At 33.2% G+C, this 27,154-nt stretch overlaps 2 protein-coding genes across 2 annotated transcripts; one reads left to right on the forward strand and one right to left on the reverse strand.

The window, feature by feature from the left end:
• The first annotated feature begins 1,383 nt into the window (after positions 1–1,383).
• Positions 1,384–25,588, forward strand: NRPA2 (nuclear RNA polymerase A2). The gene is made up of 27 exons (XM_020381903.3): positions 1,384–1,688; positions 2,260–2,342; positions 2,448–2,567; positions 7,481–7,557; positions 8,310–8,373; positions 8,526–8,596; positions 9,268–9,345; positions 9,476–9,521; positions 9,664–9,844; positions 9,924–9,976; positions 11,138–11,211; positions 11,365–11,482; positions 12,429–12,516; positions 12,765–12,880; positions 14,398–14,525; positions 14,633–14,712; positions 17,323–17,564; positions 17,640–17,804; positions 17,937–18,101; positions 18,185–18,259; positions 18,594–18,697; positions 18,777–18,852; positions 21,266–21,394; positions 21,474–21,614; positions 22,406–22,618; positions 24,332–24,586; positions 24,737–25,588. Exons 1-27 carry the CDS (start codon positions 1,538–1,540, stop codon positions 25,166–25,168), a joined length of 3,525 nt encoding a protein of 1,174 aa, XP_020237492.1. The 5' UTR covers positions 1,384–1,537; the 3' UTR covers positions 25,169–25,588.
• LOC145950814 (uncharacterized) lies at positions 3,265–6,021 on the reverse strand. Its single transcript, XM_083062606.1, has 3 exons — positions 4,469–6,021; positions 3,930–4,329; positions 3,265–3,818 (listed from the first exon to the last, which is right to left on the reverse strand). The coding sequence occupies exons 1-3, from the start codon at positions 5,887–5,889 to the stop codon at positions 3,414–3,416; spliced, it is 2,226 nt and encodes a 741-aa protein (XP_082918732.1). The 5' UTR covers positions 5,890–6,021; the 3' UTR covers positions 3,265–3,413.
• Positions 25,589–27,154: the final 1,566 nt, after the last annotated feature.

The following is a 27,154-nucleotide window of genomic DNA, read 5'->3' on the forward strand; positions in this document are numbered from 1 at the left end:
AAGAAACACGCCTTAACTCATCTTTCATCATCCCAAGTGTTAGAAGATAAAATATTAATGAAAAACAAATTAGATGAAGAAAGAAAAGTAGAAAAGAAATAAAAAATAAAAACAACCTCCAAAGTCTTAAAGAGGAGGAAGAAAAGGTTATACAATTGGAGGGTAGTGTCTCCTCTAAGGAAGTTGTTCCTAGAAGTTAATTTTTCATAAAACACTCTATTAAACAATGTCTTCTAGTAGAACAACCTCTCTACCTTCTCCATGCTAAAGAGACACTTGCTGCCACAAGCTTTGACTCAAGTATCTACCTGAGGGGTTTTAAGAACTTTTAAATGATTTTGATGATCTATTTCTCCAAGAAGTTCCAAGTGGACTTCCACCTTTAAGGGGGATAAAACATTAAATTGATTTGGTACTTGGGGGTTAACCTTCCCTATAGGCTTGCCTATGGAACCAACCCTCAAGAAACAAAAGAAATAGAGATTCAAGTTGAAAGCTTGATGAATAAGGGTTGGGTTCAAAAGAGGCTAAACTCTTGTGTTGTGCCTATTCTACTAGTTCAAAAGAAGGAAGGAACTTGAAGGATGTGCACAAACTGTAAAACTATTTTTTCAAGTTTAGTTTGATCTATTTCCATCCCTATTAGCAACACATTCTTTAACACACTTATTTTAATTGGTTGAATTTTTTTTGAAAAATATAATATTTGGTGGGTCCTACACTCTTATTTAATGAATCTGTCATAATTTTATATTTTTCAATAATTCTCAATTAATGAAAGTGAGTGTGTTAAGAATAGTGGATTGTTGACACACCTCTTACAACCAACTACAATAATCAACTCCTATATATTAAACACAAATTTTTATTTTGTGCAATAGTATTTTTAGAAACTTTTATTTGATAAGTGAGTTCTTAATTTTTTTTTAATTTTTTATCTAATTTATTTTTTTTATCATGATTATTTATGAATTAAGTTTTAATTTTTAAAACAAATTATCATTAAATAAAAATGATATTTTATAAATTATTTATCATAAATAAAAAATATAATTTATGTATTTAAAAATATTTATTTATACAAATTTTTAATATAATTTATACATTAAAACATAATATTTATTTATATATAATTTATTACAAGTTTAAATTATATATAATAAATATTTAACATGTACATTTAAATTAAAATATTAGAAAATTTATAATTAAAAAAACCAGACAGAATGGACCTCCCCACAAAGTGAAACCCCTCTTCTCTCGCTGGACGGTATGGACCTCAACCGGGCCTCAAAGTTAGTGGGCCATGCGTTCGGCCCCAAAAGCCCAGAGATGATAATTGCTAAAAAGTAATAATAACAATAATTAAAAAACACTGAAAACCCTCGCCATAAACCCCTCTTGTCCCCTACTTCATTCTCTTCTACTTCGGCGTCGCCTTCTTCGCTTCTCAGAATCAAAACGCCATCGAAACGACGCCGTACCCTCCTTCCTCCCCCTTCTAACCCTAGTTCCTTCTTCTCCGAGAGTGGCGAAGATGGTGATTCCTAAGTTCGACGCGTTGCGAGAGCTGTTCAGGCATCACATAGAGTCCTTTGATTACATGGTCGACGCTGGATTGGAAACCATGCTCAGCCACATCAAGCCCATGGAAGTCTTCGACGATTTCACTTCCACAAAGCTTAGAAATATCCTTTTTTTTATTTTATTTTTTTTTATTTTACAAGTTTAAGACTCAATTAATTAAGCTTCACAGCAAGCAAATTTTTATCTTTTGGCTTTATAATTTTCTTTAGTTTGGAATTAGCTTCATGGGATGCGTGTTTTTAGTGTTTGGTTTCAGTTTTTTTTTTCTTTGCAATTTGGGTTTGCTATTGTTAAATTGGTGATTGTTGTAAAGTTGCAGTTTTGTAAGGCATTGTATGGATAAATTTCTCTTTAAGAATTAAGCACCTATTGGAGAAAAAGATAAAGAAAGAAGGTAAAATGAATTTAACTTTTTATATAGGGTAAAACCAAGTTATGCGCTTTAGTTTCTGGAGAAGTTAGATGAGAGAGATTCTATATAACAGTTTAGTACAAAAGTTATTTTATTTTATGGGAGAAGTTCAATTTATTTTATCTTCTTATTTGCCTTTTCTGAAGTCCTTATGGAGAAGTTTACTATGTAGAGCCTTAGTGGGTTTGAGAATTTTAGTTTAATTGGAGTCACATAGTTGTTGATGGAATTGGTGTTTATTCCCTTAATTTGATTCTTACTTTGGTTGGATAATCCGGTGCTGTATCCACCGCAGAAGGAGCGGATTTCAAGGACAATGCGGGAGGCTTTACTTCCGTTTGAAGCAAGTTTCAGTTTTAACATTTCATGCTTTTATAGTGTGCAGTTTTTTATTTTTGGTTTTTTATTTAGTGATTGATTCAGTTGTTTTTTTTTTTTTTGTGAGCAGTGTAGACAGGCAAAGACTTCTTATGGAGGGAAGATTACTATAGATGTTTGCTTTCAATATAATGACGGGCCTATTATTAGGGAAAATGTGAATTTTGGGCAGTTTCCCATAATGTTGCAGGTTTGTTCACTTTGTTGCTTTGTATTTAAATTTCAGCTTTCCCATTAAATGAATTTTTATGTTTGTTAGCTTTCTATGACTTATGACCTGATAGGATTTTACATAGTTCCGGTTGAGCTAGTTGTGGAAATCCACTAAGTGCATGATAGATTTGTCTTTTTATTGTTTCTGCTTTAAGGTAATGATTTTTTAGGGCTTTTATAAATAAATAAAGATAAGTGGAAGTATCCTGATTCCCAAGGTTTTATGGTTTTTCTGTACAAAAGGAGGATGTTAGTGTGAAACGTGATAGATTTTCCTGCTACATTTTTGTTGGTTGGATTTGGGTTGTGGAAATAGTTGTGGGTGGATGCAATTATGGATGGAAGTGTACTGTATACATTTTTTCCTCCCAATTTTTTTTCAAGTGTACTGTATAAGTTTTAATTTCTGAGGCTGTTTACTGTGTAAACATTTATTATTTTGTTGTAAGAATAAAGAGCATTAAGGACTTTTCACCAGTTAGTTTTTCTTGACTTAATTGTTACAAAACTTAGAAGAATTTTTAGTACTGAATTTTTATTCCATGTAGGTATGCGCAAGGTTGTCAAACTCGAGAGTCTACACAAACTCGTGGAGCTCTGGTAGACTCGACTTGTAGACTCGTAAGAGTCTACCTAATATTAAAATATATTAAAAAATATGAACACACACAATATGATATCACTATTTCAACATTCTAAGTCTGAAATAAGTCAAATAACAACAATAAAATGTCATAATACAAATCTTAACCATACATAAACAACCAAAAGTCGAAAACACATAAGTCCACAAATCAAAAACATAAAACAAGATCTAAATTAATCAATCAAAGTCCAATCCTCCAACAAATGCATGTGCATCATCATCATCTTCATTTTCTTCAAGCTCATCCTCTTCATTTGATGATAAGGGTTCTTCAATATTCACATCATCAAAGACCAAATCCTCAAGGTCATTTAAAGTTGGATTGGTTGAATCTCCAACTAGTTCAACATTTCCACCATCATCCACATTTTCATTTTCATCCCTAAGTGGTGGTTGGACATTCTCTCCATTAAAAATAGCATCTCCTTCCTCAGTTATCCACTCATCATCAGAATGAAGTTCATCAAAAGGAATAACAAGATTTCTTTTCACTTGTTTACTCTTTAGCTTCAAGTTATACATCACATAAACCAAATCATTCATCTTCCTTTGATGCAAGCGATTTCTTCTCTTTGTATGAACCTAGAAAATAGAACACAAAAACCAAAATTTCAAGATTACCTATAAGGCTAAAACTCTAATTTCTAAACATTAAAAATTAACAACTAAAAACAAAGACATTAATTCAATTACCATTTCAAATGAACTCCAGTTACGCTCACATCCAGAAGAGCTACAAGTTAAGCTTAGTACACGGATTGCAAACTTCTTTAACTCTGGACATCCATCCCCATAGAAGTCCCACCATTCTGCAGGAAGCATAATCTTCCTACTAGCCACTGCAGTATCAAGACCAAACAACCCTCTAGCATAATGAAATTCAGCAAGTTGCGTACCAATCTTGCTCCTCTCATTCAAGTCACTCACCAACCTTGTCATACAATTGTATAACCCTTGTTTAACCTCAACATCATCATCTCTAAAATTAGGGTCATAATGGAAATGGGGATTGAGGTAATATGCAGCTGCATGTAAGGGTCTATGGAGTTGTTTATCCCACCTTTCATCAATAATATTCCATACAGGTTCATAACTATAAATATGAAATAAATGCAAGTTAGGAATATTGCCATTATCATATACTAGAAACATGAGTACATAACTATACTAATTTACTAAATAAGATCATTAAATTTCAATAGAAATATAGTTTAGAACTAAGAAAAGTTTACCTTTTCTTAACATTGCCGAAGTTGATTTTTATCTTTTCCTTGGCACAATCCATCCCATCATATATAAAACCCATGGCAGGTTTTTCATCAGAATCCACCAAGCGAAGGACAGTCATAAGAGGAACAACGGCTTTGAGACATATGATTATGTTCTTCCATAGACGACTATCTAAAGCCATGCCTTCCACCTTTCTTCCCTCCGGTGTAGAGGAAAACTTACTTGATTTCCACTCATTTGAACTAAACATACACATCAATGATGCTTTATTATCATTGAGACAAGATAGAGTTAAATAAGCAGTAGCAAATCTAGTTATACCGGGCCTAACCAAGTCCCTCCCCTTAGTGAACTTCTTCAACATGCTAATGAGCATTGTTCTAGAGTATATGTAGGTGGTAATCTTTCTTCCTTTCTTGATAGTCACTTCATGAACCTTTAGCTTCTTCTCAAAATCCTCAAAAATCAAATCAATACAGTGAGCAGCACATGGAGTCCAATACAAATTCTTCCGTGTCTGCATTAACATTTCACCTGCTGCCTTGTAATTTGCAGCATTGTCTGTGACAACTTGGACCACATTCTCTTCTCCTACATAATTGACAACATCATCCAACATTTTAAAAACTTTATCAGCTGTTTTAGAGATGTCAGATGTGTCTAATGAATATAGGAAGACTGTCCCCTTAGGACTATTGATCAAAAAGTTACAAATTGATCGCCTCTTCTTATCTGTCCATCCATCAGACATGATTGAACAACCAGTCCTCTTCCATTCCTTCTTAAACTCTTCAAGCATTGAATCAATTTCAATCACAGCTTGTTTCAAAAGCTTCTCCCTCACATCATGATAAGAAGGGGGTTTATAACCAATTCCATATCTCCCTATCATCTCACACATCTTTATAAACTCTACATTTTTAATGGAATTGAAGGGAATGGCACTTGTGTAAAAATACCTTGCAACTTGTTGATCAACTTGGTCCTTGTAGTCTTTTTTCATCATTTGGTTTAATGTTATTTGAACTCCAGCACCACCAACTCCTTTTCCTTTTGTCAAAGCCCTCATGTCCATCTCTTTTTGTATGTCATCTTCCTCATCAATATCAACCAATCTCTTTTTCCTCATTGATGTCTCTTTAGCCTCCGCAACAATTTTCATCATTAGAATTTTAACTTCTTCCGGTACCATTGCACATGGTTCAGAATCTTCTCTAGTACCAGCAAGGTGACGCTTAAATCTGAAAATCCCCCCACTGATAGTTTTTGTGCAATAGTTGCACTTCACCTTTTTGCCATTGCCTAGAACATCTGTCCCATGCTTCCAACCCATGTCAGTCCTATTTCCAGGGGCATTTTTCCTTGCTCTGGAAGAAGAAACTGCATTGCTTGAAGACTTTGAGCCACCACCGGTTTCAGACATCTTGCAATTATAGGAGTGAGAACTGAGAAGTAACACTCACGAATTCACGATGACGCTGGAAGCTGCAATGAGGCGTTCGTATGCGGCAGAAGCTGCAATGAGGCGTTCGTATACGGCGGTGTTCGATTGCGGCACCGTTCGCAGCGGCGTAGACGTGCGCTCGCAGCGGCGTAGACGTGCGCTCGCAGCGGCGGAGACGTGCGTTCGCAGCGGCAGAGACGTGCGTTCGCAGCGGCGGAGACGTGCGTTCCAGCGGCGGAGATGCACGTTCGTTGAGGCGGAGCTGTGCGCTCGTTGAGGCGGAGATGCGCGTTCGTTGAGGCGGAGCTGCGCGTTCGTTGAGGCGGAGATGGGTGTTCCAATGGTGCGGAGGGAGACTCAAAAACGTGAGAATGGTGGAGGAAGCTCGCGCGCAGGGAAACTGGTGTTCTTACTAACTAACCCTAGGCAAAAACGACGTCGTTTTGGGCCATTTAGGGGTCAAAAAAAAAATGTAACCAGACTCGTGGACTCGGGCTCAGACTCGCGATTCTGACCGAGTCTACCCGAGTCTACCCAAAAACGATTCTATAAGCGAGTTAACCAGTTTTGCTCCTCTAGAATCGTAAACTCGTCCGAGTCTACGAGTTGACTCGCGAGTTTGACAACCATGGGTATGCGTATAGCTTAATTTATAGTTTTAGTGAAAGATTATTAATTTCCCTGTGAAATTTTCATGAATTTATTGTTACAAAACTTAAAGAAATTTTAAGTATAAAATTTTATTCTGTGTTAGGTTGTTTGTTTGTGTATGTAAGTGTTCGGCTTAATGTTTAGTTTAGTGAAAGCTTATTAATTTCCATGCATTCACAATACAAAACAGAGGTCAAACTAATATTTTTGGCTGTGCACATTTTAATTTTCAATACTTCACTATTTTCTTAAAGGTTAGCTTTTGTATTAATTTCTTAGCTACATTTATTTCAATGATTCAAAGAAATTAAATCCCAGTAATAAAAAAAATGATTATCTATCACAGGTTATCCTCTTTTAAACACAGCAAAATGAAAAATACATTAGCAATGATGATACTGTAGACTACAGAGCACTTTGTTCCTCTACATATCTACCATGGAAATTCCATGATAGAAGTCATGTGCTTTTTGCCAAATATAGTTACAGAAGTACTATTCCCTTCGAAACATTGGTGCTTGTTCGCAAAGATGAAAGATCCACTTCCCCAAACCTTTGAACTTACTATTTGTTTCACATTTTTATTCTCAAGCATTCCATGCTTTTTCTAGACCCGAGTCTAAAATTCTTTGTAATATTAGCATGTTTTCCCTTTAATAAACTAATGTGTTTGAATTGAAATTTACATTATTTATTTCATATGTTTTTATAAGCATAACAATCTGTAAATTTTGACTTGCCTATTTTCTTGTTAGCTTGACAAACACATACGACTTGTGCTGTTATGCATGTGTTAGTTTGTTGTTTTGAGTACTACCATGCTCTGAACTGTACTGGTGGTGTCAGAAAATTAGTTTTTAATTATCTAACTTCTACATAGTTGTGTTAAATGTTTTATCTTTAACCTTTACTGATGCAGTCAAAGTTATGCAACTTAAGAGGTGCTAATCCCCAGAAACTTGTGTCCTACAAGGAAGAAGCATCTGAAATGGGCGGGTAGGTTGTTAAACCCTACTTATATATATATATACACACACATAGAGTATAGAATTCTTCCATTCAAATATTAAAATTACATATGTACCTGTATTTAGGAGTGTTGGTCCTCCTCGTTGTATTAGAAAGAGCTTCTAAGACAGAGAGTTCATTTTATTATAATATTATTTTGATGGTCTGGTTTGCTTCTTCTTTTTTACCCCGGCTTTCCTAAGCTTCTTAATTATGAGAGTACAAGCTAATTAAAAATTGAATAATTATGCAAGCACATCTTTATCCTTCACAAAATAAACCTTAACTCCAAAATGCTGTTAATAAGTAGCAGCAGCTTAGATATTACTATGGACTACAGTGAGTGAATCAATGCAAAATCATCACAGAACTTCTGTTGGGAAGCTTGATTTAAGAAATTGTATTTTGTTTATTATAAGTATTATTCAATTCCCTTGTTCCATTTATTAGAGTATAGAATTTTACTCTGTATTTTCTCTTGTTTAAGTGACTAATGTCACTGATAGTGGTTAGCTGTCTGTTAGTTAGTTTGTTATTTTGCTGATAGGTGTCTTCTTTTCCTTCTGCTGTACTCTAGAGTAGCTTCCTTGTACTTTTTAGCAACTACAAAAATAGTTGCATCTCCTTTGTACATTTAGGAAAATATCAATATATTTCACATTCTAGTACCATTACTTTCCTTAAATTGTTTCAAGATTGTTTGCTGATAATTTGTTCATCAAACACCTTATCTTTTTCAGTTACTTCATCTTGAATGGCCTTGAGAGAGTTATCCGACTGTTAATTATGCCAAAACGAAATTATGTAAGCAATCTTATTCCTTGTGTTCTATGCTTGCATTACAGCAAGTAAACTAGAGAAGTTATATACCTTGTTTCTGCAAAAGGCTAATCATGGATTTCTCAAGCCCTTGTCATGGCTTATTAATTCCTTTTCTGGTTCTTTAAATGTTGTAGCCAATGAGTGTGGTGCGAAATTCATTTAGTGACCGGCGGGAAGGATATACTGATAAAGCAGTGGTAATAAGGTTTGTTCAATATACTCTTAGTGCTATTTTAAATGATTAAATTATCATGAATGGTAGTCTTTTGGATGTTTGTATCTGTAAGGCTTAATAAGATTCCATGAACTAAAATGGTTGGACATTGGGACTTTTTGGAATCTTTCCTTTTTTCCCCTGATTTTCTCATTTGTGTAATTGGATCTTCCAATGGGTTCCTTTCTTTTTATGGAAAATGGGCAAATTGCAATAGGATGTGCTAGTTTACATATTTCTAATTTAGTATGATTGATCAACGAGTGGTTAGCATCTTTTAAAGATAGTAATTCTTACTATTTAACCAATACCATTCTTTTTGGTTTGTGATTGCCTCAGAAAAAAAACCTTTTATAATTAATATTAATATCTGATGCATGTTATTTGGTATTCACAGAGTTAGATGCCCAATGCATGCTATTCTGCATTTGCCTGATTAAATGAAAACATAAATAAATTATTGAAATTGATGTTGTCGAGTGGTGTGCCAAACCGACAATTGCCTTCCTATTTTAATTTTCTCCATGCATGGAATATCAAATTGTTTGTTTATCATGTTTTTCAGAAATTTGTCTATTTTATTTTTACACAAAAGTGATATATCATGATTTCTTTAATACTTCAGTATGATTTATTTTAAAGTTTTACATTTTATTTGCTAGGTGTGTAAGAGCTGATCAGTCCTCATTATCAATAAAGTTGTATTACCTTCGTAATGGGAGTGCTAGACTTGGTTTCTGGTAAGAAGCCTAATGTTGATTTAAAAGACCTACTCCAAACTATATTTCATAATCCTGTTTTACACAGCTAAAATAGTTCCCATGATTTCAGATGTAAGTAGATATATTTCATCATGATATCATTTTTCAGGTTAAGGGGACGGGAGTACTTGCTTCCTGTGGGCATTGTTTTGAAGGTACTGACTACTGACTATTAATTTACAATAAAATTCTGTTCTAATTTTTTTCTTAGAACTGGCTTGCTAAATATTCCTTTATTTATCCTATGTCCCAGTTGTTTGAAGATTTTTTAATGGTGCTAATGGTCATTTGTAACAGGCCCTCATTGACACAACTGATCGTGAAATTTATGTAAATTTGACAAGCTGCTATAATGAGAAGTATGAAAAGGGAAAGGGTGTTGTTGGGACCCAGCTTGTTGGTGAAAGGGCAAAAATAATCTTAGATGAACTTCGGGATTTGTCTCTTTTCACTCGACTCCAATGTCTAGAATATATTGGTACTTAACATGGCATCCTTCAAGGTTTCTTTGTTGAACAATTTGTATATTTTGTACTAATTCTTTATTTTAAATTCAGGAGAGCACTTCCAACCTATTCTGACTAATCTTAAGAATGACAGTTATTCTATTGTAAGTCTGTATGTTATCATCATATACTAATGGTAAATTATACCCTCCTCACTTGAAAAATGCAAAAATTTTACTGCCCTCTATTTTGAAATATTACACTCCCCTCCTTGGAGAAATTAATGTATGCTACACTAGTCAAATATGACATGAACAAGATTGATAGAAACCTTGTATCTTATTAAAAAGAAATAGGGATTTTTCCCCTTGAATACAGTGCCTAACTTGCAGAACTTCAATGGACTGCATCTTGATCTCCCCACTCATTACAACATGCTCTATTTCTTCCACAAACCTAATTACTAGTGTAACTAACTAACCTAATATGTATCTATCAGATATTCAGAGCCTTAGTGGTGGTTACTATTGAAGTCCTACCACTGACTTTTTCTTTGAGGTTTTTGGATTTTGAAATAAATTTTGTTTGATGTCCTAAGTTAACAGTAGGGGGTTAGTCAAAACATCATTTCATCTTCTAAAGTTTTCTTAGTCTATATGTAGGTGTTCAAAATTAGCGGTAGGGGACACTAAGACATAGAGACTTGAGGATTTTAATACACTGTTTGAAGGTAAATGGGGAGGAAGAAAATGGGAAAGGGGTGGGTAGGACAGGAATACCAATTTTTCACTTTTTGTTAGAGAGTAGAAACAGGAATGAGAGAAGTTTTTGTTTGGGACCCACAATAAAAACACCCTCCCCCCTATCCAAATTTTTTTTTTGGCACGAATAGGGAAGATCTCTCTTTTCATTTTTTTTTTGTTTTAGTTTCTTATAAATTTAAATATATTTTTTAACAAAATATTGAAAATAGTTTTATTTAAAGAAAATAATAATGGAGTAAAATAAATAAAAATATTTTTTTGTATAATTTATTTCTTTTCAATCTCTCTTCTACTTATCTAAATAAGCTGAGAGATATTTTTTAACTGTCCTAATTATTACTATCTTTTTAAGCATTACACCTTTTCTAGTTTCTACTCTATTTCCCTTTTACTTCTATATTTCCTATTTTTTCCCCTTCTTTCTCTCTTTTTCACTTATATCCAAAAAAAGCATTAGAGTGAGGGGGGGTATAGTTTACCCTTTGTATTAATTTAATTGGAGGAAAGGTTTCTTTGTTCCTATGTTTTTCCTGCGATTATATGAATTTCTTTGTTTTCTAGGTGGCTGATGCTGTTTTGAAGGACTGCATATTAGTTCATTTGGATAACAATTTTGACAAATTCAATCTTCTCATGTAAGCCACTTACTATTCTTTATGTGATGATTTTGAATAATTAGTCAGATTCATTTGTTTCTTATGGACAAGAAATACTTTTGGTAGAGGATTTATGAATTGTTTTCTCACATTTTTGGTTTTGGTTGGCCCCCCCTTTCTTCCATGATTCAGTTTCATGTTGCAGAAGCTTTTCTCGCTTATAGATCAGACATCAGTGCCAGACAACCCAGATTCCTTGCAAAATCAAGAGGTTTTACTCCCCGGCCATCTGATTACACTTTATCTCAAGGTAGAAAGCTTTTCACTGATTTTCATTATATAGTTATCGGTAGTATTGAGGACATGTCATACACATTATGGATCTGATAACACTTCAATTTTAGTTCAATGAATCTCAAGCTGTTTATGGCATACACTTACACTATTTATTTCAATTTGACATTTTGAAAATTCACTCTAAATTCAAGCTTTGAATGGAATTGGGCAATCAAAGTTTAAAATTCCTGTTTGGTTGTGCCTTTTTGATTTGGTCAAATTCCTTATAAAAAAGCCAATTAACTGAAACCTTTATTAATTCTTAATCCTGACCCTACAGCATTCAATTAATTGCAAGAAGCAAGAATGAAGGCAGTGGGGAGTACTCTGCACTACAAAGTTTGTAGTTTGATCTCCACACTTTATAATTGTTTCCTACGTTTGAAGTAATAACCTAAGGCACAATTTGAACTCAAAATTGATCTGGGGATATTTAATTATGTATATTTATATACATTTAAATATTTTGGCTTAAGATTTTTAAAAGCAAATCTAGACCATACATACCCACACAATAATAATAGAATTGAGGTTGCAATTTTATTTCCTGATTCTGAGTAACCCAGACAAGAATTTTAAGATTTTGAATCCAATTCCAAATTGATGCTGTAGTTTATCAATTCTGTTGAACCGGTAATGGATTTGTGGTGTGTATTTACCTCAATCTGGCTTTGATTTTAAAAAAGACTACATGAGTTTCATTACAGCATAACTTGGTCTACAAGTCCTACACTAAAGTTATTTGTGTCTTTCTTTCTCTCAACATGACAGTTGATAGTGTTGTTTCTATAAATCTTGAAAGTTCATATTCATTTCAGCTTTTAGTTATTACTTTATGATCTGGATCATGCTGTCTTCTAGTATTCTTTCCATCACTTAATGTTAAATGATTTCTTACATTTTCATACTGTTGATCCTAGGAAAAACTTGAAGATTGGCTGGAAAAGGGAAGAAGGCTTCTTCTGGACGAGATCAAAAAGAAAAGCAAGAAATTTGATTTCAGTGACAGTACGTAGATATTTGTTAGCTCTTTCAACATGTTATTTCCTGGATTCTTTTTTTGTTCTATCTACTTAATTTTTGTCAGTGTTTAACTGCTATAGTAGTTTGTTTTTCCCAGAATGATCTTGAGACTATTAATGATTTAGAGATTCTTCCTTTTGCATTTTATTGCAGTCTGTATAGCAGTATGAAGTTGGTGATATTTACCATATATAATTTTTGTCAATTTATTGTCTGCCTCTCTGGTATTGCAGTTAGTCAAGTTAAGAAAGTCATGGATAGAAACACACCAAAGCAAGTCAGTACAGCAGTTGAAAATATGTTGAAAACTGGAAGATTGGTTACACAAACGGGTCTGGATCTGCAGCAGGTATTGACTTGCCAGTGTCAAGTTAAATAATACTTCTGTAATTTTGTATTTGCCAGCTGCCAATTGTCTTTTTTGTTATAAAAAGATATAGTATTAATAGGCTTACTCATAAAGAAATGCATATCATTAGATATTCTTTATTAACTTGTCAAGAAAAAAACAATTACATTTATCTTTTGTATTTTTTGGTATGTTTATTGTGATCTGGTTCTTGAAAGGATAGACCAATCTTGACTGCTGCTGATATCATATTCTTTGTGCCTTCATTTTGGAAGCCTTTTTCTTTCCTCTTTTGATGTTCTTCCCAGTAACCTTCTGTGTGACACCTGTGCTAATCCCCGAAGGCCTTTTCTAATTTTATTGTTCATATAAAAGTTATTCAGAGTGACCTATTAAGCATGGGAAAATTTAAAAAGGAGTTTTGTCCATGTATTAACACGTCAAGGCTCAAGTTCTACTTGGTTACTTCAAACTTTGATGTAGTGCTGTGTGATTCTCTTCTTGTAACATTTTATAACCCTCTGCTTGGGAGTGGGGCAGGAATTGAAAGGAAAGTGAGGGAATAGGTGAGAATTAATTTGATAGGAAATACAGTGGAATTTGTAGTTGATTGGTAGAGTGGAATTAGATGAGAAATTAAAGGGAGTTAGTATTTTACCCTTCTCTCTTTATTCATGGCTGTTTCTATGTTTATTGTCATAATGTATTACCGATTCTACCATATTTGAATATGATGATTTTTACGTATAATGCATTACCCATTTGCATAATGCATCACCTACGGGAAAGAACTTGGATTGTGATAATGCATTACCCTTTATCATAATGCATTACACACGAGATGGAGCTTTGTTCCTTCAATCATGAATGCATATAATACAAAAGAAAGAAAGGATAATTTTGTTATTCTTGCTCAATTCTGCGACAATCCCCTCATCTTAGAGAGTAAATTTTAAACCATGGGACCCACCATCTTCTCCACTCAATTAACCACTAATCCCCTTTACCAAGCACAGGTACTGTTGAATATATCCCCTATTCCTTCCCCTTCCGTGATAATCACTCCTAAATCCTCCTAGCAAGCAGGGGGTAAGGGAATCAGTGGTACATTATAAAAAGGTTAAAGTTCAAGTAACTGCCTTTGACTAATGGTCATTTGTAAAAATGAAAATCCTATGGTTCAAAGGTTAACTATTTGATTCCCTTACCAAATCATGCAATGTAGCGCAAAATTAACCCCCTCTATTAGGGCTGCACAGAAACCCCCATTTGGGTGTCGACAACACTGTTTGACCAATTAAAGGAGTTGTGTTATTGAGTTTTGAACCTGAAAGCTTTCTGAAAATCTCTACCTAATAGGTGTTTCCTTCATTTCAGCCAAAATAAATATTGAGTAAACTATATCATTGAATTTAAAGTTATTCATAGCAAGACTAGTTTCTTAATTGCTTTAAATCTCTTGTTTTTGTTTGCTTGTTTCCCTCCGAGTTATTCATGGACTATTTTTGCTTAATCAGAGAGCAGGTTATACAGTTCAGGCTGAAAGGCTAAATTTTTTGCGTTTTCTATCACATTTTCGTGCTGTTCATCGAGGGGCCTCATTTGCTGGACTTCGTACCACAACTGTGCGGAAGCTGTTACCTGAGTAAGTACTGTTTTACATAATCGGCATACTGTGATTTTGTTATAATATACTTGCATATGTATATAAGTGTTTCTTATTTAGATTTTTTTTTTTTAACATATTAATAGATCTTGGGGTTTTCTTTGCCCTGTGCACACACCTGATGGAGAGCCCTGTGGATTGTTGAATCATATGACTTGCACTAGTAGTATGTTACTTCTCTCATTTTCCACTTTTTTGTGATACATTTATCTTTGACTCTATTTTATCTTCTTTTTAAATGCAGGATATTTGCACCTAATTGTGAAATGTACTTGTTAATGACTTACCAACGCTTTTGGATGTGCCTTAATCCACCTTACATGGGAATATTATTATTTATTAGTAATTAAAAGAGATTGTACATTGAATTTTGTCAATCTGTAATTGCCTCTTGAAACATTGTGAAAACTGCTCCCTAAAATAGATTTTCAGAGAGTAGCACCTTAGCTTTCAATTTATTTTAGGGAAAATTGTAGAACTGTACTTGGACCTTGGTTATGGCATACGTTTAACTCGACTGAAATCCTCCCTGTAGGGTCTGAGGCCGACTATTGATTTTCTGCCTCCAGTACAACTTAATGCTATCAGTTTTGACTAGTTTATGTACAAATTATAACATTTTTCGGATCATGAGCATCAGTTCATACATTACTTACAGATTGTGGTCTTTTTGTTACATTTGATGACAAGAAGCTGCAACTTGAACTGGATTAGAAGTTTCTATTCAGTGAAATTAAGATTATATATAATTTTTTCCTACCTGTTTAAAGAAAATATAAGAAAAGTGAGTATACACTCAATGATGATAGAAACCATCTAGATGAAACCATTTGTCTTTCTTTGAAAAGTGAGTATATATAATTTTTTACTACCTGTTTAGTTACACATTGATCAAAGATATTGTCAATGTAATCACTATAGAGTTTGGACATCCTCACCTTAGAAGTCAGATTTGAGAGGTTTAGTTTGGCTCTAAGCCCAAATTCTAATATGGTATGAGAGCTCTCCTTTTCCTTTACCATTTTCTCACATATTCCATGTGCCATCGCATTTATTTGATTCAAAATTTTGTTTGGGTTAGTTTGTCAAGATAATTTTTCATTGACTAGATATGCCGCTTTAAAATGGGAACTAGATCCATACAAATGAAATATTGGGTTTGTGGTAACTAGACCCATACAAATGAATTGCTCAATATTGAAAAAAACCTAAGTCTCACATCTACTAGAGATAAGATAATTAAAGAGTATATAAGTAAGGGACAACCCTCATCTTATAAGTCGGTTTTGTAGGGTTGGATTAAACCCACAATCCACTTTCTAAGTCTCAGGGAAAAACAATTATGTCCGTTGCATCACATTCCTTATGGATGCAAGAATATATTTAGGATATGTTTGGATTCACATTTGGGTGCCCTCAACTTGAGTATAGGATTGGTCAAATATTATTTTCCCATTGACCAAGATGTTTGGCCTTGTGTTTTAAACATTCCAAGTAGCTTTTCCCATTTAGTCATGATGTTTGTTTCATGTATACTGTGCTTTCACAGGGCTTGATTTCAAGCTGTATCAGAGAACAAAGAGAAAGAAAGAGAAAGCTTGTAAAAGATGCTGATATATTTCACATCTGAATTTACAATATTTGATAACAAGTATTTATAGAGAAGATTACATAGCTCAGATAACTATGCTACTTACAACAGAAAAAGAGCTATATACATCAAGACTAAGTATTCTAACAAGCTGAGCTGCATGATTTCTTTTTATTCCAATCTCATGTATGCCCTTCTTTTTTCATTTGATTTCACTCAGCTGCATTTCGATCACAACAGTAATGTGAATCATAGCTGCATGATTTCAATCACAGGGTTTTCGCTGTTCCCATCCATGAGTGTTTTGTCAATTATCATCTTTAATGCTGCTAGAATAATGTTAACATCAACAGCTATATATTGTGTATATATATATATATATTATATATATTTTTTTTATAAACCTAGCTATTTAATTTTATGTAAAATAATATTGCAAACCAAGATATTTAATTTTGATTAATTAATTTATATTAATATTGATATTGATATAATGAATTACAGTACACAAGAAGTCTCATAGGAAATATATATGTACACTATAATCCATTTTGGTAATTACACACCAAAAATCAATTTTGATTGCAATTTTCCAATGGACATCCCGAGTCAAAATCAATTTTCTAATAATTGTGATCCAAACAAAACCCATGTTCAATTTTCTATTATTCGTGATCCAAACAAAATTTGTGTTATTTCAAACTGACATTCACTTAGAATCAATTCTATAAAATTATGTCAATTCAAAATCAATTCTACAAATGCATTTCCAACACAGTTAGTATGAAGATTTATGAATTTGTTGTGAAGGACATTGGTAGTTTCCAACAATGACAAATTATGATCAAGCATAATGACAAATTCTCTATCAATATTAGGATACCAGTTCTATCACACTTTAAGTGGGCCAGAAAACTCTTGCAATTAATCTTGGCATGTGCTGCATCTAAAATAGGGTGACCTAAATATTTACAATCTAACTCTTTAACTAAAACACTGTTGCATATACTATCCTTAACACTTAATTATTTTGTTTGTGTGATAAAATATTTGCAATGTTATTAACCTACTTTTGAGGTAATCTTTGTTTATTTGCTTGAAGATTCATTGTTCATTATAGTAAATCAAATCCAACTATTGTAGTTAACTTTTTTTTTTCTTTTTTTCTGCTCTTCTCTATTTCAGGGATAACGTCATTCTTTGATTCTCGAGGAAATATTAAAGATTATTTTAAAATAAAAATGTCCATCCTAAATATTTTATTGGAGGTTGGGATGACACCATCATTGCCAAAGATATTTCTTCCTGGTCCACCTGAAGCTCTTGTTGTTCTCTTAGATGGTTGTGTTGTTGGTTGTATAGCATCCAGTGAAGTGGAGAAAGTTGTGGCTCACATACGACAATTGAAAGTGTCATCTGCTGCAGTGGTTCGTTTTTGTCGAATTTTCCTTGCTTCCCTGATAATATATAACTTATATTGACTTAAAAATTATGTGAAACAGATTCCTGATGATATGGAAGTAGGATATGTTCCTTTGAGCATGGGTGGAGCCTATCCTGGTCTCTACCTGTCCACATCCCCTTCAAGATTCATTCGGCCAGTAAGAAATATATCAATTCCTTCTAATGGAAGTGAAAACATTGAACTCATTGGGCCATTTGAGCAGGTCATTATAGATTTTTATTCTTGTATGTGGTATACTTGTTTGGAATTATTCTGATGAAGATATCTTTATAGAGATGGGTGCTTTCAACTGAGGATTTGACAAATTTTTAATGTTCTGTATGTTTCTTATTAGGTTTTTATGGAAATTAGATGTCCTGATGGTGGAGATGGTGGAAGAAAAAGTTCATTTCCTGCAACTCATGAAGAAATTCATCCAACAGGAATGCTTAGTGTAGTTGCTAATCTTACCCCATGGTCAGATCATAATCAGAGTCCACGGAATATGTACCAGTGTCAGGTTCTATAATCTTTTGTACTGATCTTGGTATCCAAAACTACTTTAGCTGCAAGTTTTTCACTCTTTGGGTGTTTATGATGTAGATGGCAAAGCAAACAATGGCATTCTCTTCACAAACTATTCAACATCGTGCAGATCAAAAGTTATATCATCTTCAGGTTTGTTCAAATCAGCATGATTAAAATTGTTGATACCTTCTGTTCCAAATAAAAACAGATTAGTCTTTTTATGTTGGAAATCAAATATGGGAACCAAAATACTTGGTCTTGTAGTAAATTTAATCTATTGCATTGGATATATAATTATTTATATTTTTTCCTCCATTTAGACTTTTTTAACTTAAATATTTTGGGGCTTTTTCCGTTGCGTCTCATCATAGACCATACGCTCAATCATTTGATAACATATGCAGTTTCTGTTGCATATGATATATTATTTAAATTTTATCCTTGTTATGCTGTTATAATTTGAACATTTTGGGGGCATTTTCAGACTCCTCAGACTCCCATTGTACGCACAAGTACATATACTAAATACAACATTGATGAGTTTCCAACAGGCACAAATGCTATAGTTGCAGTTCTGGCATATACAGGGTAACTCTGCTTTAATGCAAAGCAACTGTAGTTTTAACCTTCCTATGCTATTTACTAATATCTTGTTTACTAATTACAGATATGATATGGAGGATGCCATGATTCTGAATAAGTCATCAGTTGAACGTGGAATGTTTCATGGACAAATATATCAGGTTAGATACCTGACACAAATAATTAAGCTTTCTTGATTTGAATCCATCATAGTTGATTTCTCATGACACTTTATTTTAGGATGCCGTGACTTTGTTTCATCTTGAAATTTTAGCAGCTTGCTCTGAATTCTGTTCTTTTTCTATTGGAACCTCATTGTTGTTGTCTTTTTATTCTCGAGGATTTCTTATTCTCTTATATTTGTATTTCTTCTTTCACAATAAATACTCTGCCGTTAAAGTTCAAGTGAAAAGCAGAGAAAAGAGTTTGAGTTAAAAGGGATTTTTTTATTCTGTATATGAAAATCTGCTACATCAGTATTTATTTATATTTACATTTACATTTAGGGTGCCAAGCAAGCTACTGAGACAGCTGTCCTAACTAACATCTAGCGACGCTGTAATTAGTTCTCTTTACAGAATAACTACCCACCCAAATTACAATATATCACTTAAATTAGTCTTTGATTGTCAGTTTTAAAGCACTGTGAACTATATCCATGAAACTAAAAATATATCACTCAAATTTTCTTATATGGAAAAAAATAGATTGGAGCTTCATTGTTGCTCCAAGTTTTCTATCTGGAAAGGATTATCCCCCTGACATGTTTCTTTCACGCTCAATGCAGCAATGTAATGGATTCTTGACTTCGTACTCTTGCAAGTCAGGATTTTCTATTCTCCACTATTTTGTTGGCATGACTCTTAGTCTCTTACTATACGACATTGTTAGCACAAGGAATTTAAGGTGATGAGAGGGAGAAAAACTCAAAAAGGAACACAATGCATTCTATGGAGAACAATACATATATTAACCTAATGAATAATGATGAATATACAGGTCATAATTTATCTAATTCATATATTGATCATAGTAGTCAATAGTGGTTGTAGTGGCTGCTATCGCGGCATGTCAGAGTGGAGCAGCACTATGCTGCTACAAAAAGCTTGTTGTGGTACGCTTTAAAGGAGTGGTCGGTGTGGCCGCGAAAGCGGCGGAGCGTGGTGGTGTGACCGTGGGTAGGAGGCGGATTTTCTCACTTCTTCTGGCAGATCTCCTATAGATCTATCTTCTTCTCCAGCTGATTTCTGCTGATCTGTCTTCATATCCAGCAGATCTCTTCAAATCTGTCTTCTCTGATAGTGGCACTGTCTTTTTCGATAGTGGCTCTGTCTTCTCCGGCATCTGCAGACCTGTCTTCTTCTAAGAGGGAAGGTAGGCGGTGACAGCTTATGAGTCTTAGGATTAATAGGGTTGTAGTAAAAATAAAATTAGGGTTGGAAAAGTTGGGGCCCAAGTTTTATTTTCTCTATTGAGTTGGTTAATGGGCCTTTTACTTCTCTAATTTTTTAGGGAGTAATTTCTCTTTATTTTTAAGTATTATTATAATTCAGATAATATTTTAATAAAAAATTTAATATAAGACCTTAAATATTTTGCATCATGCGTTTTGGTTTTCTCCTCCGCATCACTGTGCATTCTAGTTCTCTCCTGTTCGCCATGCATGCTCATTTTCTCCTTCGCACTATGTGTTCTGGTTTTCTCCTCCAAGTCGTGCGTTCAGGTTCTCTCCTCCGTGTTCTCTTTGCAGTAGGGTTGTTCATTCTTTGTAGTGAAGGTTCTTTCTTTCCCCTTTCCCTTCCTTGTTCCGTTTATTTTTGTCTCATGTCCCATTGTTTTTATCCAGTTATGAAATATACTATACATGTAGTAGTTAATATTTTTTAGACTTGATTTGAAGATATTAGTCTTTTTTTTAGTTTTTTATTTGTTGTCATTTTATTTTTAAGAACTTGTGAGTTGTGTCTTGTGCAAAATTATGTATTTGCCACTAAAATTTGTTACTTTATTATTGTATACTATTTTACTTTAATATGAAGTTAAAATGCTAGTTATTATGCTATTTATAAGTATTTTGACATATTTTTTATATTAAGTAAACTCTTACGAGTTTACTATTTGAGTTTACGAAGCTTCTACAAGATTATGTAAACTCTTGAGATTGACAACCTTGGTTATGTTTCTATTTTATATGTATATTATTAATTATATGTATTATAAATTATTATATATATATATGAATAAATTTGAATAGCGGTATCCCACAATCGGTTATCCAGCTATCCCACTTTTAGAGTCGACCGCACTGTGCCACTATCCAGGATTAAGAACTATGATATAGATATACAATGAACCTTAACCTAGCTAATCTTATGTACAATGAACCTGAAAATGAAGCTAAAATAGATTATTTACATGGCAAACAATGTATTTATCTATGATTTCTTTTTTTTTTCCCCTTTTTTGATGGTGTCGTGGTCTGGTTATATTGGCTTCTGTTGTTTGTGTTGGATATAGGGATAATGTTTCTCTACAAATTCTGATGGCGAATTTTCTTTATGACTGTTTTGGCAGACAGAAACTATTGACTTGTCTGAACAAGGTGCAAGGTCAGACCGATCTTCAAGAATATTTAGGAAAAGTAATATAGATAAATCAGCTTGTCCCTCAATTGATTCAGATGGACTTCCACATGTTGGTCAGGTATTATGTCTTCGTTCCCCTCTCTCTCTTGTTTTCAATTTTGCCAGAAAAAAAAAAAAACTTAATGAATGATTTTCAGATGATACGACCAGATGAACCCTATTGTAGCATTTATAATGAGGTAACAAGTTCCGTACACACCTTCAAAAGAAAGGGTTCTGAAGCTGTTTATGTTGACTATGTTGCTGTTGATGTCAAAAGCAAGAAGCATCTTCAGAAGGTGAATCAAGAAAGTTCATTATGATTTACTATTATTTATTTAGTGAACTTTTGTTTTGTATAAAAGAAAGAATAGTATAGGTTGCTTGTACGTGTTTGCACAGATTGATCATATCAATGATTGAACCATGTTATTTACTTTCTTTAATCTTTGTTGCTTCATGTTTTCTTTGAGATTTTTTTTTTCATTTTGATATGCAAGGAACTCAGCTGTAATATGCTGATTACCTTTATTTACTTGCTGTTCTCCTTTTGTATACTCGAAGGATGATATTTTAGCTATCCTGTTGTCTGTTAAAGCCATAATATTTTAGCTAGAAATCTCTATTTATTATGGACATTGTACACCTTAATTACTGAGACAGCTGTCCTAAATAACTTCAATTTTGTTGTATACACTGTTCATCTTATTATTTATAATAAAATCAAATTAAGGTATACAAATAATATTATTAGAGTATTTATATTTCGATTTATACAAAATAGCGAAATATCAAAACCTTTTGTATACTTAAGGATGAAATTGTATTCCTTAATTTGATTTTATTATTTATTACCATAGTATTTGATTTTCAATTTAAGTTACTATTTAACTCATTCCTGATAAATTTTTATATCGACTGCTATACTGCATAAACCTGTATTTGTAATCTGATTGTTGTTACCAGTGATATGGTATTAGAAATGGAAACATAAACGAATGATCTAGTTTTTACTGGGCTTGTAATTCTTTATTTGATTATTCACTTTGATCTGCTAATTTTTAGCTTAAGCTTTTAATCATTGGAGTAGGTTAACATACGCTTTCGACATCCCCGGAACCCTGTTATTGGTGATAAATTTAGCAGCAGACACGGCCAGAAAGGTGTTTGCTCTCAGTTGTGGCCAGATATTGATATGCCATTTTCTGGAAATACTGGGATGCGCCCAGATCTCATTATCAACCCTCATGCATTTCCATCCAGGATGACAATTGCTATGCTTTTGGAATCTGTTGCTGCAAAGGTACTACAACTAAAAATCTAAGTGAAGATTATCTATCATATACAACAACAAAAGCCTTATGTCTGAATTTTACCATATTAGTTATCAATTTTTTCTTTTATGGTGTGTTTGGATGATGAATTTTAGAAATTCTTCGAATTTGAATTACGATTCTAATTTTCATCGTTCTTTAAATGTTTTGTTTAGATAATTCAATTCAAATTTCTTAAATTTTAAATTCTTAGTTTAGATATGGTAATTTGATTTACATCATAGGAAAAATTGATTATATATATATATATATAGATTTTAAGATTTAATTTTATAAAAGTAAATATTAGCCAATTTTTAAATATTTAATATATTAAAAATTAATATCAAATAATATTTAATAATTTAAAAATATATTTTTGAATATTCAATAATTAAGAGATATGAGAGAGAGAAAAAAAAATATAGGTGAGATAAGAGAAAAAATATGAAGAATTTCAAATTCTTAATTTTTTGGGAGAATTTGATATTCTATTATTTGAAAGAATTTAAAAAATGTTTGAATTTCAAATTTTTTTGTAATTTCTTTACATCTAAACAAAACATTTCATCCTAAGGCATTTGAAATTCTTCAAAAAAAAAAAATGAATTACTTCATTTAAATTTCCCATCCAAATATAATTTTAAAGTAGTTGATGGCATAGTAGTCAATAACGAGCTATAGTTGAGTGGAGCTGCCCTGGACCACTATGGGATTGTAATAGCAGAGTAGTTTTCAATAGTGGCCATTGATAGAGACAAAATTGTGGCTTTTTGCGTGCCATAGCAGAGCAGTTTTTAATGGTGACCTTTGATACAGACATAATAGTGGGTTTTTGCACGCTATAGTGGAGCTGCCAAAATATAGCCTTCAAAAACCGTTGTTTGGGTTTTTTTTTTTGGGTAAAATAATTAACAAAAAGTTTCCTCTGTTTTGACCTCTGTTCCTTCACATATTATAAGGCTTTTTTATGTGTTCTGTTCTGTTCTTTCTTTAGATTTCCCAATTCACACTCTGCTAATTCTTATCTAATTTTCTGTATTCTTACTGCTCCTAGATGAATGGTGATTGTGTGTAATTTGACATTATTTATCATACATGTCTGTAATTTTTATTTTCAAGTTTTTATTTATATACTAAATAGTTTGTATTATAATATTTAAAATAGTGGTCATCCCGCTATCCAGCTTTAGTATTTTCAGAGTTGACTGCTACCTGCCACTATTTGAAATTGATCATTATGGTTGATGGAAGATGAAAATATATGATTGTGAAGTAATAATAATCTCATTACTAGGATGTTCCTTTAATTATTTCTGTGATTATCATTTTTATGTTCAGACTTGTCTTCAATTTTTACTGATTATGTTAGGACCTATGAAGTACCATACTTGTACATACAAAATGGTTGATGTAATACGGTTCAACACTAATCATGTCAATTACTTCTAGCCTATGTTTATCAATTATTTATTAAAATTTTGAACCAATACAAGTGGGATTGCACTATAATTACATAAATTGTAGTACATTTTATTGTGTCTACAGTGCTAATGCTGACTTGGGTAACTTTGATATCTTTATTCTAATTAATGTGTTTTTATGGTAATATTATATCAATTGCTTAAGTTGTATCTTAGCTGTGCCGTATCGGTGTCAGACATCAGAAGGCATGGATGATTGATAATAATTTCTTCTTGCAGGGAGGTAGCTTACGTGGAGAATTTGTTGATGCAACTCCATTTCGAAGTTCAGTGAAGAAAGACAGTGGCAAGTCTGATTCAAATTCAGGTTCACTTGTTGATGATCTTGGTCTTCTGCTAAGAGAAAAGGGATTTAATTATCATGGTTTGGAAGTTCTGTACAGTGGTGTTTATGGAACAGAATTAACATGCGAGATATTTATTGGGCCTGTTTATTATCAGCGGCTGCGTCACATGGTTTCAGACAAATTTCAGGTTAACACCTATAACACCATCAGCAAAACGATACTTACTCATATTTTCTGTGTCTCACACAAATGAAAATGATAGTGTATAGTTCCTAATGCCTTACTAAACAATATTAACAAGTGTTGTTTAAAACCAAGTTCTTTTTGTACATTACAGGTTCGATCTACTGGCACAATTGACCAGGTGACCCGGCAGCCGATAAAAGGACGGAAGCGCGGTGGGGGAATTCGATTTGGAGAAATGGAACGAGATTCTCTTCTTGCACATGGAGCTGCATATCTTCTGCATGATAGGTTGCACACCTGTTCTGATTATCACATTGCTGATGTATGTTCTCTTTGTGGAAGCATGCTTACAACAACATTCATCCAACATCAAAAGCGGCCAGTGCGGGAGATTGGAGGGCTACCCCCTGGAAGAGCTCCAAAAAAGGTCACCTGTCATGCTTGCCAAACAAGTAAAGGCATGGAGACAGTTGCCATGCCCTATGTGTTTAGATATTTGGCTGCAGAGTTGGCAGCAATGAACATAAAAATGACTCTCAAGCTCAGTGATGGTTCTGGTGCTGTTGCTGGTGCTGGAGCCTGATGTTCTTGAGTATTGTCTCAGTTGCTGTGATGACACATGCTTAAATTCATTGGATGTGTTAAGTTTGGGATTTGCATCACAACATGAAATGTTTAATGGAGCTCAGATGCTTGCTCACATCATGGGGGGTTGAAGTTTTTCCAGGCCTTGCACGTATGTTAATTGCTGGCTGCTTTCAACAGATTCGGATAGTTGAGCTCGGATTGGAGTTCGTCCATGTTACCCAATTGTTTAATGCATTCAGATGTGGGGAGGAGATAGGTAGTTTTTATAACATTATAAATTGTATCATAACCTTGAGTTCTGGCGAAAGAACCCGTAATTATTGTTTGTCACAAATACAATTTGTCTGTTACTTTGCATACTAAATTATGTTGTGTCCTCCTATAGTAAAAGTAAATTCATACGATATTCAGTTTAGTTTTGGTATGCTCTTATTCTTGGTAGCAAAATTTTTATATCTTCATCAGATTAAAAATTATTAAAGTAATTACTATAAAAAGCCAATTTTTAATTAAATGACAATCATCATTGGGCGAAAGCTTATGTATTTTGTTCGGTTTCTATCTTTTACTTTTTGTTTAAAAATTATATTAAATAAGTGACTCAAGTCTTAATGTGATTATGTTCGAATATAAAAAAAGAAATTTAAAATTTTAGTTAGAAGAGTATATCTATCTGTTTATAATGTATAGATTCTGAGTTGTGAAATCATATACCGTAACACGCTATATTATCGTCAAAGTTGTTTGTCAAAATCTATCACATTTCTCAATAAGTTGTTTTACTCCATCCTTCGTTGCCAATTTTAACTTAAATTAATATATTCTATCATTTATTTTTGTTATCTAAATCTCATTTTACAATGTAATCATCGTAGGAAATTAAAAGTAGTTTTCAATCTACTTCTGTTTCCACTCTTAAACTTTTTATCCTCACACATAATTTAGGATTTATAATCCACTTTGCAAGAGAATGAGAACCATGTGAGTTCATCAAATTTGAGATATATGAAGATCAATCAATTAAAAGAATAATTATATATATATAAGGAGGGATCCGTTTATTTTAGGAGTAAGTTTACGTAGACTTATTCTGTTGCGGGTTGCATCAATTGTCCCGTGGCGGAGGCTAGGTGGGCCAAGTCACTGTCGAATCATGGCGCTTGGGCTGCTGCGCTCTTAAGTAAAAAGAGTTGCGCCCTTACTATAAGCTATAGCTTTTGGCCTAGTGGTAAGCGCTCGATCCAACAAGTGGTATCAAGAGCAGAGTTCTTGTATAAGGCTCAAAAGCTTCAAGAATTGAAATGGCCTCATCAAATTTTTTATTTCCCGAGGGAAACTCTATTTATAGACCCCCTATATTCAATGGTGAAGGTTATCATTATTGGAAATCTAGGATGCAAATTTTTATAGAAGCCATAGATTTAAACATATGGGATGCTATTGAAAATGGTCTTTTCATTCCCTCTATTGTAGTAGGCAATGAAATTAAAAATTTGCCCAAAGATCAATGGAGTGATGATGATAGAAGAAAAGTTCAATACAATTTAAAAGCCAAAAATATAATCACTTCTGCTTTAGGAATTGATGAATATTTTAGAATTTCAAATTGTAAAAATGCTAAAGAAATGTGGGATACACTTGAAGTAACACATGAAGGCACTAATGATGTGAAAAGATCTAGGATAAACACTCTCACTCATGAATATGAATTATTTAGAATGAATCAAAATGAAAGCATACAAGACATGCAAAAGAGATTTACACATATAATTAATCATCTTGCATCTCTAGGAAAAGTGTTTCCTAACGAAGATCTTATTAACAAAGTTTTGAGATGTTTGAGTAGGGAATGACAACCGAAAGTGACTGCAATTGCTGAATCAAAAGATCTAACAACCATGTCTCTTGCATCTCTATTTGGAAAACTTCAAGAGCATGAAATGGAATTGATGAGACTAAGTCAAAATGAAAATAGTGACAA

The sequence above is a fragment of the Cajanus cajan genome, chromosome 8, assembly GCF_000230855.2.
Source record: "Cajanus cajan strain Asha chromosome 8, NIPB_CcT2T_4, whole genome shotgun sequence".
Classification (NCBI taxonomy): Eukaryota; Viridiplantae; Streptophyta; class Magnoliopsida; order Fabales; family Fabaceae; genus Cajanus; species Cajanus cajan.

What these genes read in the sequence shown, in the direction of transcription:
- LOC145950814 (XM_083062606.1), bottom strand. Translation starts at nt 5,889, where the DNA reads ATGTCTGAAACCGGTGGTGGCTCAAAGTCTTCAAGCAATGCAGTTTCT. An exon ending in TTCGGCAATGTTAAGAAAAG is followed by an intron (nt 4,330 to 4,468) that starts GTAAACTTTTCT and finishes TCATATTTATAG; the next exon opens with TTATGAACCTGTATGGAATA. An exon ending in ACTGGAGTTCATTTGAAATG is followed by an intron (nt 3,819 to 3,929) that starts GTAATTGAATTA and finishes TCTATTTTCTAG; the next exon opens with GTTCATACAAAGAGAAGAAA.
- NRPA2 (XM_020381903.3), top strand. Translation starts at nt 1,538, where the DNA reads ATGGTGATTCCTAAGTTCGACGCGTTGCGAGAGCTGTTCAGGCATCAC. An exon ending in CTGTGGGCATTGTTTTGAAG is followed by an intron (nt 9,522 to 9,663) that starts GTACTGACTACT and finishes CATTTGTAACAG; the next exon opens with GCCCTCATTGACACAACTGA. An exon ending in GAAATTTGATTTCAGTGACA is followed by an intron (nt 12,517 to 12,764) that starts GTACGTAGATAT and finishes CTGGTATTGCAG; the next exon opens with TTAGTCAAGTTAAGAAAGTC.